The sequence below is a fragment of the Ahaetulla prasina genome, chromosome 1 (genome assembly GCF_028640845.1).
Source record: "Ahaetulla prasina isolate Xishuangbanna chromosome 1, ASM2864084v1, whole genome shotgun sequence".
Classification (NCBI taxonomy): Eukaryota; Metazoa; Chordata; class Lepidosauria; order Squamata; family Colubridae; genus Ahaetulla; species Ahaetulla prasina.
Genome location: NC_080539.1, coordinates 49,901,456 through 49,913,737, shown reverse-complemented (window position 1 = coordinate 49,913,737; position 12,282 = coordinate 49,901,456). Strand labels below are relative to the sequence as shown.

The following is a 12,282-nucleotide window of genomic DNA, read 5'->3' as shown; positions in this document are numbered from 1 at the left end:
CTCCCCTTGAAGGGCATCCGGAGGCTGCAGTTAGTCCAGAATGGCTCCCGTGTGACACCTTTCCTGCGCAGACTGCACTGGCTACCTGTGGCCTTCCGGGTGCGCTTCAAGGTTTTGGTAACCACCTTTAAAGCGCTCCATGGCATAGGGCCGGGTTACTTACGGGACCGCCTACTGCTACCGAATACCTCTCACCGACCCGTGCGCTCTCACAGAGAGGGACTCCTCAGGGTGCTGTCAGCTAGGCAGTGTCGTCTGGCGACACCCAGGGGAAGGGCCTTCTCTGTGGGGGCTCCCACCCTCTGGAACGAACTCCCCCCAGGACTCCGTCAACTTCCGGACCTCCGAACCTTCCGTCACGAGCTTAAAACACATTTATTCATCCGCGCAGGACTGGATTAGATTTTAAATTTATATTGGTTTTTAATGGGTTTTATTATTTATACTGATTTTTAATAATTCGGCCTTTTAGAATAAGTTTTTTAATTGTTATTTTAATTTGCATTTATATGCTTTTACTTGCCTGTGAACCGCCCTGAGTCCTCGGGAGATAGGGCGGTATATAAATGTGATTAATAAATAAATAAATAAATAAATAAAATAGATGCCTCCTGCAGCACTGCAGTTTTGGCTGCCAAAACTAGCTGGTCTCCTACAGTCCTGTAGTTTTGGCTGGCAAAGTACTGCAGGAGGCCACCCAGGCCGAAACCAGGGTGCTGGGGGTGCACCTGCCCCCCCCACACCCCATTTTGACTGCCAGAGGCACTGTGGGCCAGTCCTTTGCTATTTTCAGGCTGACCCCACAGGCCAGATTTAAGCACCCCATGGGCCGGATTCAGCCCACAGACCTTGAGTTTGACACCCCTGGTCTAATACATATAAAGAACAACTTTATTTGATTTTATCTTTGTGGCAACCTTTTGAATTAAATGGCAAAAGATGACCAACCACTGTAGAGGCAAGAATCTTACTCTCTGTTAACTAGTTGAATTTTGGCATCTTCACTAAGCAACTGGTATATTGTTTCTTTTCTTTTTCTTTTATTTTAAAAATACCAAAGCATTTGCTGTTTTGAAGACCCTACCTCCTTAACTTCAGCCCATTTTGAGCTTTTTTTTTCTTGACACCATTACTACAACTATAAGGTACCTTCAGAACCATACTTTAGAACTTCATTGGTGACCTATCCTTGTTTGTATTTCCTAAAAATGTTCATTTTTTTGTTGTTGTTTTCAGATTTTGTTTTCAGATTTCAGATTTTTACTAGCATAACCACACTGAATTACAAAAATGGTATTCCATTTTTTCCTCATTGAAACTGTTTGCAGTTGCACTTTTAGCATTGCTTTACTGTAAGCCCACCTTCCATGAGCTAATTTTCCCATGAATGTCTCTTGCCATATTATCTTATAAGCCACTGCCTCCATGCATTAAAATATCTTTTTAAAAGTCCAAGATACATATTTGACTATTTGAATTCATCTGCAATATTATTTTTAAAAATCTCAAATTTTATTTTTCTTATATTTTTTGTATCCCTTTGAAAGGAGAAAATTTGCACATGTTATTTTTAAACTAAATTGAAAAAATGTATCCCAGTGTTTTGTTGGGTGATATTTCTGTACTACCAAAAGCTGTTGCTTCCATAAAGGGCATTTTAAAGGTCATGAATCGGTTAGAATATATATTATGCATAAACTGAGCCCTATTTCCTGCCCATTCTGAGATAATTGCTGAAATCTTAACAATTTATAGTTTTTTAACTCTGCATTTTTTTTAAAAAGTATGTATATCAATATCTGTTAACAGTCCTTTCCGTTAAATATTCATCTATCTTTCACCAACATCTAATGAAAGTAATTTGCTATAGATGGAAATTTATTTCCTATACTAGATAATGTCATTAATGAACCGAAACTGTAGTCAAGAGAATACATAAACCTATATAAGTGTCTAGCACTTTTTCCCAATTTGATTGACCCTTCCCAAACGTCCCCAACAAACATGAACATTGGCTTTGGTGGAACCAGGATGAGGGATGGTATCCAACAAACTTTAGCTTTACTTTCTCTGAATAGACCCTCTACATGATGCATGTTTGATCCTAAAATTCAGTTATGTTTCAAATGTGATTTGGGATGGAGAGGAGGAGGAGGAGATGATGATTCTTGGATTGCTTAATTTTGAAGCCATTAAAGTAGTTTTCTGTGGCCAGTGATGCTTGCAAGCTTTTCTGATTTTACCAAAATGTAGGAAATGTTTGTTTGTAAAACATGATATAAGTTAGTAATTGTGTGAAAATACAATCCTCAATAACTCTTACACCTACCCTGCTGTTATGCCCATGTTGGTATCTCCATGTTGCAAAATAAGAGGGTAGGGCTAAGGATCAAAAAGCAGTGGTGACCTTTAAGCCCCCTATTAAATTTGTCACTAGTGATTATTTGTAACACAGTCTTCCTAGCTCATAATACTTGTTCCTCTGCATTTCTAGAGAATACTAAAACAGAATCAATTTGATTGCTGCTATAGCTAGTAGGTTGTGTCAACAAGAAAAGGCAAAGTTAAGAAGAATAAAAGACAAATATAAAAGAAAAGAAAGAAATAATAGCTGACAAAATGAAAAAGGAATGAAAATAATAATTAAAACTTTTCTCTTGGGTTTAATGGAAAAAGATTTGGGGGGAAATGGAAATGGATGTTATATTTGTTGATGGCAGCAAGATTACTTTATGCACAAAAATGGAAGGACACTTTAATCCCTACAGTAGTTGAATGGTTGCAAAAGCTGATGGAGTTAGCAGAGAAGGCTAAATTCACTGCTTTGATAAAAGAAAAAAACACAAGTACTTTCGTTTCTACTTGGAAACTGCTTCCGAACTTTGTGCCTGAGGTAGAAAAAAATGAAACTTTGATTTTGGGTTTTACTGATTACATAGATTTGCTGTTACAGAAATGGCTAGTTTATACTATTATGTAAAATAGAAAGATGATGTTCATTGTTATTTCTTATTCTACTGTACCAAAGAGAGTCAGAAGTCAGTGTCTTTTCTTTCTTTTTCACTTCTTCTCTACACTTTACTCTTCCCATTTTCCTCCCCTACTTTTCCTATTATTTGCTTTTGTATTTTTGTATTTTATATTATAAACTAATAAAAAGGTAAAGATGGCAAGCTAAAAATGGGAAGTCATGGAGGGCTAGGTCCAGAACCTCCAATTTTTCTTTTCTGTAATGATTCTGTGTTGGGATTACTATGGCTTAACATTTGGTTTACATATATAGTACTGAAACATGCTACAATTATGTTTATTTTAATCAAGCTAAGAACTCGCACTAAAACTCCTCTGCCTTCAATTTTCCTAACAAATATACGCTCACTTGCAAATAAGATGGATGAAATACTCCTCTTAAACAAATACTATTCTGATTTTCGCAATTCAGCAGTCCTATGCTTCTCTGAAACCTGGTTAAATGAATCAATTGAAAATAGCAGCCTGAACATTCCAGGATTTCAAATTGAACGATCAGACAGAATTCCAGAAACATCTGGTAAAAAGAAAGGAGGAGGCTTATGCCTATATATTAATTCAACCTGGTGTCAAGATTTTAACATAATTTACAAATTCTGTGACAACAATTTAGAGACTCTAATTATCAACTGCAAACCTTACTATTCGCCTCGTGAATTTTCCTCATTTCTTCTAATTGCTGTTTATGTCCCACCACAAGCCTGTGTAAACAGGGCATTACGAACTCTAGCTGACCAATTCATGGAGGCTGAAGCCAAACACCCTGATTCACTGGCCATTGTTTTGGGAGATCTAAACAAGGCAAACTTAAGGAAAGAACTACCAAAATACTTTCAGCATGTCAATTGTCCCACCAGAGGCAAGAATACTCTAGACCACTGCTACACAACACTAAAAGATGCCTATCGGTCTTTACCACGTGCAGCTGTAGGACACTCTGATCATTGCATGATTCACCTTGTACCTGCTTACAGGCAAAGACTTAAAGCCATAAAACCAATAATTAAATCAGTGAAAACCTGGACGGAGGAATCAGAATTAAAGCTACAGGCATGTTTTGACTGCACTGATTGGAATATTTTTAAAGATACCTCTGCAGACCTGGATGAACTCACAGATACTGTAACATCATATGTCAGCTTCTGTGAAGACCTATATGTACCTACAAGGAACTCGCGAATACACAGTAATAACAAACCTTGGTTTACACCTAAACTTAAGCAGCTACGACATTCCAAAGAGGAAGCCTACAGAAAAGGTGATAAAATGCTGTACAATCAGGCCAGAAATGCACTAACAAGGAGATAAGAGCAGCAAAAGAGGCTACTCTGAAAAGCTAAAGAATCAATTTTCAGCAAATGAACCAGCAAACATGTGGAAAACTCTTAAAAATATCACCGGCTATGGCAAACCTCCTTCCCAGGCTGAAGGTAATCAACAACTGGCAGATGACCTGAATGAGTTTTACTGCAGGTTTGAAAGGAAACTACAGCCACCTATCTCCACAACCCCCATCTCAGACACACCAACAACAGCCAAGCCTCCTACAACTGACCCCATTTCATTGGGTTCACAACCCCTAGTGATCACAGAAAAGGAAGTGCAGGACCTATTTCACAGACAAAAGCCAGGAAAAGCTCCAGGCCCAGACAAGATAACTCCTTCTTGCTTAAAAGTCTGTGCTGACCAATTGGCCCCACCTTCACCCATATTTTCAATAAATCACTAGAGATGTGCTATGTTCCTTCTTGCTTCAAACGCTCTACCATCATCCCAGTGCCGAAGAAGCCCACCATCAAGGAACTGAATGACTACAGACCAGTTGCTCTAACATCTGTAGTCATGAAAACCTTTGAAAGGCTAGTGCTTTCCTACCTGAAAACCATCACGAATCCGCTCTTAGACCCCTTGCAATTTGCATACCGAGCAAATAGATCAACAGATGATGCTGTTAATATGGCTCTGCACTACATCCTACAACATCTTGAGTCTCCAAAGACCTATGCAAGGGTCCTTTTGTAGACTTTAGTTCAGCATTCAATACCATCATTCCAGACATTCTTCTAACTAAGCTAAACCAGCTACAGGTACGGAACAGACTTGTAAGTGGATCACAAGCTTCCTAACAAACAGGAAGCAGCAGGTGAAGCTAAGCAAGATCACATCAAATACCTGTACAATTAGCACAGGGCCCCAAGGCTGTGTGCTCTCCCACTTCTCTTCTCTCTGTATACCAATGACTGCATCTCCAATGATCCATTTGTTAAGCTACTGAAGTTCGCAGATGACACAACAGTGATTGGTCTCATTCGAGACAATGACGAATCCGCATATAGGCGAGAGGTCGAGCGACTAGCCTTGTGGTGCAACCAAAACAATCTGGAACTGAACACACTCAAAACCGTAGAAATGGTGGTAGACTTTAGGAAAAACCCTTCCATACTTCCACCTCTCACAATACTTGACAACACAGTATCAACAGTAGAAACCTTCAAATTTCTGGGTTCTATCATTTCGCAAGATCTCAAATGGACAGCTAACATCAAAAACATCATTAAAAAAGGACAACAAAGAATGTTCTTTCTGCGCCAACTCAGTAAGCTCAAACTGCCCAAGGAGCTGCTGATCCAATTCTACAGAGGAATTATTGAGTCTGTCATTTGCACCTCTATAACTGTCTGGTTCGGTTCTGCAACCCAACAAGAAAAACACAGACTTCAGAGGATAATTAGAACTGCGGAAAAATAATTGCTACCAACTTGCCTTCCATTGAGGACCTGTATACTGCACGAATCAAGAAGAGGGCCGTGAAAATATTTGCAGATCCCTCGCATCCTGGACATAAACTGTTTCAACTCCTACCCTCAAAGCAGCTATAGAGCACTGCACACCAGAACAACTAGACACAAGAACAGTTTTTTCCCGAAGGCCATCACTCTGCTAAACAAATAATTCCCTCAACACTGTCAGACTATTTACTGAATCTGCACTACTATTAATCGTTTCATAGCTCCCATCACCAATCTCCTTCCACTTATGACTGTATGACTATAACTTGTTGCTGGCAATCCTTATGATTTATATTGATATATTGATCATCAATTGTGTTGTAAATGTTGTACCTTGATGAACGTATCTTTTCTTTTATGTACACTGAGAGCATATGCACCAAGACAAATTCCTTGTGTGTCCAATCACACTTGGCCAATAAAATTCTATTCTATTCTATTCTATTCTATTTAGTCCTGGTAAAATAGTAAGTAACCGCAACAAAATTGGGGAGGATTACATGGGGAAACTCTAGATTTATCCCAGAGTTACTGTTCCCTGACATTAACAGTTAGCATCTTAACAGTCCATCTGTTAAAAATCTGAGATTTACAATATATTCAGGTTTATCAATGAATTTATAGGAATTACTTCCAAATTTATATCCTACTACAATATATTAATTATCACATGTAATTTCTATAGAAATACCTTTGAATGCTATTTTGGTGATGTTCCTTCCTATGCAATAGGTAGACAATATCCTATTTTAGTGCTATTTTATATGTATATTTAATCAAATATACACTACATTCCACCGTCCTCTGTAGGACTTAATGCTAACTGGGCATAAGATCCAACATCCCACTGTCTAATTTACCATTACTTTAAAATGACTGTATTATTACTTTCTAGTTAAATTATATATAACTGTAATTATAATTCCTATATACATATAGGGATTTTCAGTAGGATTTGGTTGTTAATTGCTTACTATCTTTCCTGTTTTACTTCCTTTCGGCTCTGCTTCCCACAACCCATGCCTGCAGTCTGCACCCACAATGAGAGAGAAATTGAGACAGATCAACAGCTGGATAACTTGTACCTGAAAGCTTTAGAGGGTTTTATCACTGTCATCACACAAGATGGAGACATGATCTTTTTGTCTGAAAACATCAGCAAATACATGGGGTTGACACAGGTAAGAGTATTATCTATTCATTTCTCATACAAGCTGGATATGACTCTCTGCTCCTTCTCACATTCTGCTCTTGGTAAAGGATTTTTTAAAAAATAAGATTGAACAAAATATTTTCTATATATCTCAGAGAGACAAAAGATACCTGTTCTGTTGTCTCTGCAGCCTTGTTCCATGAAGAGACCAGTGCCTTTATGTAGGATTAGAGACACAAGAAGATGCTCTGAAGCCATAACATTTCTATGTACATAGCTGTGTAGTGTAGAAAAATAGAGTTTTATATGCATATATCTGCCCAATAAATCATACCATCAGTTTGGACAGAGGATGTGAGATATTTTGTACAGTTAGGATTCAGCCATGCACCCTCCTTCTGGCTTCCTATCTTTTTTATTTCACATTGAAGGTTTGTTTTGATTTCTTTTATTGTCTAGAGTACAGTTCAGGGGCAGGTTTCAAAACCCGTCGCTACCGGTTTGCTCGTGGGTGTGGATGTGCCTTTGCACGTGTGCAACGCTTCTGTGCCTGCGCAGAAGTGTCCAGGTGGTTGGGCAGAGCCTCCTGCCGCTGCCACTACTGGTTCGCCCAATCTGGGGTGAACTGGTAGCAACCCATCACTGGTTCAACTAAAGATATGGATGAATTTAAAAATATTATTAATAAGGACAAGTCTATATAACACAGTTCACAGGATGATCAACCCTGGTCTACAGATTAAAAGCCAGGCTAATGCATCCTCAAACTGGGAAATTCTTAGCACTGATTTCTCCAAGTCAGATGAAACAGTAGCAATTGCCTGCAAAGTTGTTGATCCTGTGACTCCTAAGGAAATTGATAGTATCCTCATAATGTCAGTCTGTTTACCTGCTTATTAGAACCATTTCCCTCCTAGCCTGCCAAGAAATGATATGAGGCAGTGGTAAATGTTTCCTATCCTAGGAATCCCTTCTCTTGGTCATCTATACTTTTATCATTGCACATGTGGATTACTGCAATATGTTCTACATGGAGCTGTCCATCTTTATCATGTTGCTTTTATCACATTCTCTCATGTGGTTTTTATGTGTTTGAGGATAGATGAAATTTTCATCCATCCATCTGTCTGTCTGTCTGTCTATTTCACTCATTGTACAGGTAAATTCATTTTGTAATTTTTTTATTTCTTCACTTTTTCTCAATTGATTTTATCGTGTCTTTTCTGCCAATAAGATAGAAATGCCATTCTTGGTTTGCTCCCCACCCCCCACCCCATTTTTCTAGGTGGAATTGACTGGGCACAGCATTTTTGATTTCACTCACCCATGTGATCATGAAGAAATTCGGGAAAATCTAAGCTTGAAAAATGGTAAATATTTTTTTAAAAAATGTACTTGATTCCCTGGAAGATTTATTATAACCTTGAGAATGAGTTTTCAAAGTTGCATTACATGTACATATTATTTATGGGCAAAAAATCCCTGATGGATGGTTCAGTCAGGGATTCCTAATTGTTACTTTGTATTAGTCTGGGCATATCCTCATCCTTGTATCCCCCTAGTTCTTTCCTCTAGGTCGATACAGGAGTATCAGGAGAATCCAGTCTTTTTAAACTGGGATGTCTCCCATTTACCTATCAGGTTTCTGGGCTGATCTCTGGCTTGGGGGACCTGGCTTGGAAAGATGGACCAACTCAAATAGCAGCTGACTGTATTGAGAAGAACCCTGAATTATAGCATCTAAATTGTGTAGAGGTGTGTCTGTCTGTGTTGTGAAGCAACAGAGATGTCTTGATGATGGTATACCAACCCCATTACCAGTCAGGTGTTATTCAGGATTCTTCTGAAAGCATTTTGAAAGCCATGTTCCTAGTGAAAATGAATAGGATATTCAGTAACAGCTATACTGAAAAGGAGATATGGGTTATCAAGTGCCCCTTCCTAACAATTGTTGCTCAGACCCAATATATATGGACAGTGGTAGAGAAGGTCTGTGCAGTCCTCCCCACCACCACTGCTCACTTTGATTGCTACCAACCATCACCTGTTATTCATGCTCCCAGTAAACATAGATTTAGCACCATCAGAATACTCCTTTCCTCCCTAATTCCCATACCTCCTTAGCTGTTAGTCATTTCTTTTAGATTCACCCATGGAAAACACGTGTGCAAAGTCTTGAGTATATCTTGATGGACATACTCATAGACATGCTAGATTAAACCCACCAGACTAGCCATCTATCAAACTTATCTTTTATCCCATATTAAGGATAATAGCTGAAAGATGTTTTCATGCCAGTTGTGATGTTCAATGGAAGGGTAGGGAGCCAAAGTCAGTGCAATCTACCCATCCCTTTCTTTAATTCTGTTTGTACACAGATTGGTCAGAAAGGACTGATACTCTTGATCTGAAGGAAACTTCTCCGTATGTTACCTAGTGCCTATTCAAATGCTACTTGACTGTATCTTTAGGAGAAATTGAGGGAGGGGGGAAGCTAGATTGACCTTTTCATTCCCCACTTCTCCTTAGCATATGAGGACAGTAGCAGCATCTATGTTATGGAAACTAGGAAATTGGAAATTGAATGGAAAGGGAGCTAAAATCTGTCAGAACAAACCCAGTGTTAGTGTTCCAGAAACAGGCTTGCAAAGCTGACATCCAGTTAAATAATTGAAATAGTTTATAGGCAATAATACATTTGTGGAATATTATTTATTTTTATTTGTTTTAACCATATCTATTGAAACATTGCATGTACAATTATACACAATATTAAATGTGTTAGTTTTTAAGACATCACGTGGTTTTTCTGTTTTTTGTTTTTTTTCTGATTAAAGTAGTTAGTTCCTTCTGCAGAAAATAGTATTGGGTAAGGGACCTTATTATAACATCCACTACCCAGAGGGAATCTAAAGCAGTGTTTCTCAACCTAGACTAGAATTCCCCAGCTAGCTATAGTGGTTGGGGAATTCTGGGAGTCAATGTTCACAATCTTAAAGTTATCCAGGTTGAGAAACTGATCTAGAGAGTCAGGAAACTATTGATCCTTGTGAGTAATAAAGGCTTTAGAATGTAAATAACAGAACAGAAAACTGTTCTGAGAAAATGGTAACCTTATTTAGTTAATAATCACTCAGAAATGTAGCAGGTTTACCAGTGGTGGGATTCAAATAATTTAACAACCAGTTCTCTACCATAATGATTTCTTCCAACCACCAGTTTGCCAAACTGTTCAGAAAGTTAACAACCGGTTCTCCCAAAGTGGTGCGAACTGGCTGAATCCCACCACTGAGGTTTACAGTAACAAAATAGTGAAGCTAACGTTTTTTTATATAACAAAAGTGATCATTTCCTCAAACCTGAGCTGTTTGCTCATTAAAATCTGATTATTAGTAAAGCAATGACTTACCTTGCAACATTTCAATCCTCTTGTAAGATGACATCCAAAGTAAAGATTTAAAACTTGGAAATTCTGACAGAAAGTGAGTTGATATATATTTCCAGAGCTAATATAATTAGTTTTTTTTTCTTTTTCTTAGGTCCAGGTTGTGGGAAAAAAAATAAAGAGATGTCCCTGGAACGTGACTTCTTCATGAGAATGAAATGCACTGTTACCAACAGGGGCAGAACTGTAAATCTCAAATCTGCCACATGGAAGGTAACTTAAGTGACAATGGTTGAGAAATTCAGTCCAATTTTTTCCCCATTGTTCTATATTATAGTAATATAATTATACAAACAACTTTTACATTTCAGGTTTTGCACTGCACAGGACAAATTAAGGTCTATAATACGTGTCCTCCTCATGCTCTGTGTGGTTTTAAAGAGCCGCTATTATCCTGCCTTGTTCTGATGTGTGAGCCCATTCAGCATCCTTCCAATACTGATATTCCACTGGACAGCAAGACTTTCCTGAGCCGTCATAGCATGGACATGAAATTTACTTACTGTGATGACAGGTAAAATGATAATCTCTTTTTTGTTGGGAAACATAAGCAGCCTAGTCTATTTCTGATATGACTGTAGAATTGTTAAAATTCTTAAAATAGGCATAGACGCAGCACAAAGAGAACATGGCAGAGTTCTAGTACATTATACTAGCTCATCCAGAGCCTTTTGGTGGGAGAATTATATTCTTGCAAATTGAAAATAGTACTGTGGAGGTTGATCTGTACTAAAACTTTTCTTCTTGTTATGTTTTTTTTTTTACTTTGAATATATTCAAAGGGAAAATATTCAAAATTGTTATCTCTCTCCTGTAATCTGAACTGGTACAGCCAACTATATTTTCATTCTATTTCTGAAGGCCTGAAGTTTGGTTTATTCATATAGGGGCAATGGATCACACCTCTTCATTTTACAGAGAAGGATGTTGTTCACTAAATATCTAGAATGCTAAAATCAAAAACAAAAAGTTGTCCTCTAATAAAGATTATTGGTTTTTTAATTGAAAGATCTCAACAGTATCTTCTCATATAGAATCATAAATAGAAAATTGCATTTTATTATACCTCATTTGGCCTAATGTTCAGATTAGGATCATATAGATTTTTTATTTATTCATTTTATTTATTTATAAATTTATTTGCTGCCCGTTGCATGACCACCTGTTATCCAACGATATATAGGAGTTGTATCCCATCAGTATTTTGACTGTCTCAGAACATCAGTGGCAGGCTGGCTATCCTCAGTACTTTTTGTCAAAAATCTGAGCAATGGCTTTATGAGCAAGTAATTATAGCTTCCACATAGCTATAATGCCAAATGTCACAAAGCCTTAGTACAAAATTTTGCAGGGTCTCCTTTTGCAGTGTGTGAATCATTCTGGAGAATATAAATACTACTGATACATGCAGGTAAAATTAAGCCAGGCAGTTTTATAGGCATCTTGAAACTGCCTGCTTGCCTATAATATCCATTGTAAAGTAGATTGGTGATGGGGAAACTTGTCCACTTTCTCTAGGGGATTGAAAGGAAAGGATTGATTACCTCTGATCAAATTCTAAGTTACAAACAAACCAAAAAGATGAACCAATCTTATACATATTGAAAGCCAGATAGCTGGACTAACCTCTCACTGCATCCAAAATATAATGGAAAACTGTAGGTTCTGTGCCTGCGGCAATTATTAATTGCCTAAACCTGATGTCCTTTAGTTATCTAGTACATTTGTGTTATATAGGGGTTTTTTAATATTCCTATTGAACAGAAATTGTACTTTGGAAACAACTACCAGGATATTACTCATTCAGGAAAGAGAATTCATTGTATATCCCAGCTTCATTAGTATTAGAGGGCATTTGACGATAA

General features: G+C 37.8%; 1 protein-coding gene and 1 long non-coding RNA gene across 6 annotated transcripts in view; one reads left to right on the top strand and one right to left on the bottom strand.

Moving 5' to 3' along the window:
- LOC131189213 (uncharacterized) overlaps positions 1–12,282 on the bottom strand; it is a 102,935-nt gene that overhangs the window by 22,301 nt on the left and 68,352 nt on the right. The window lies entirely within an intron of this gene.
- EPAS1 (endothelial PAS domain protein 1) overlaps positions 1–12,282 on the top strand; it is a 129,517-nt gene that overhangs the window by 88,188 nt on the left and 29,047 nt on the right. For all 5 annotated transcript variants that reach the window (XM_058165208.1, XM_058165210.1, XM_058165207.1 and 2 more), the window contains 4 exons: positions 6,849–7,000; positions 8,258–8,342; positions 10,512–10,630; positions 10,729–10,931. In XM_058165208.1, the coding sequence (XP_058021191.1) occupies positions 6,849–7,000; positions 8,258–8,342; positions 10,512–10,630; positions 10,729–10,931 (559 nt within the window). The remainder of the gene's footprint in view (positions 1–6,848; positions 7,001–8,257; positions 8,343–10,511; positions 10,631–10,728; positions 10,932–12,282) is intronic.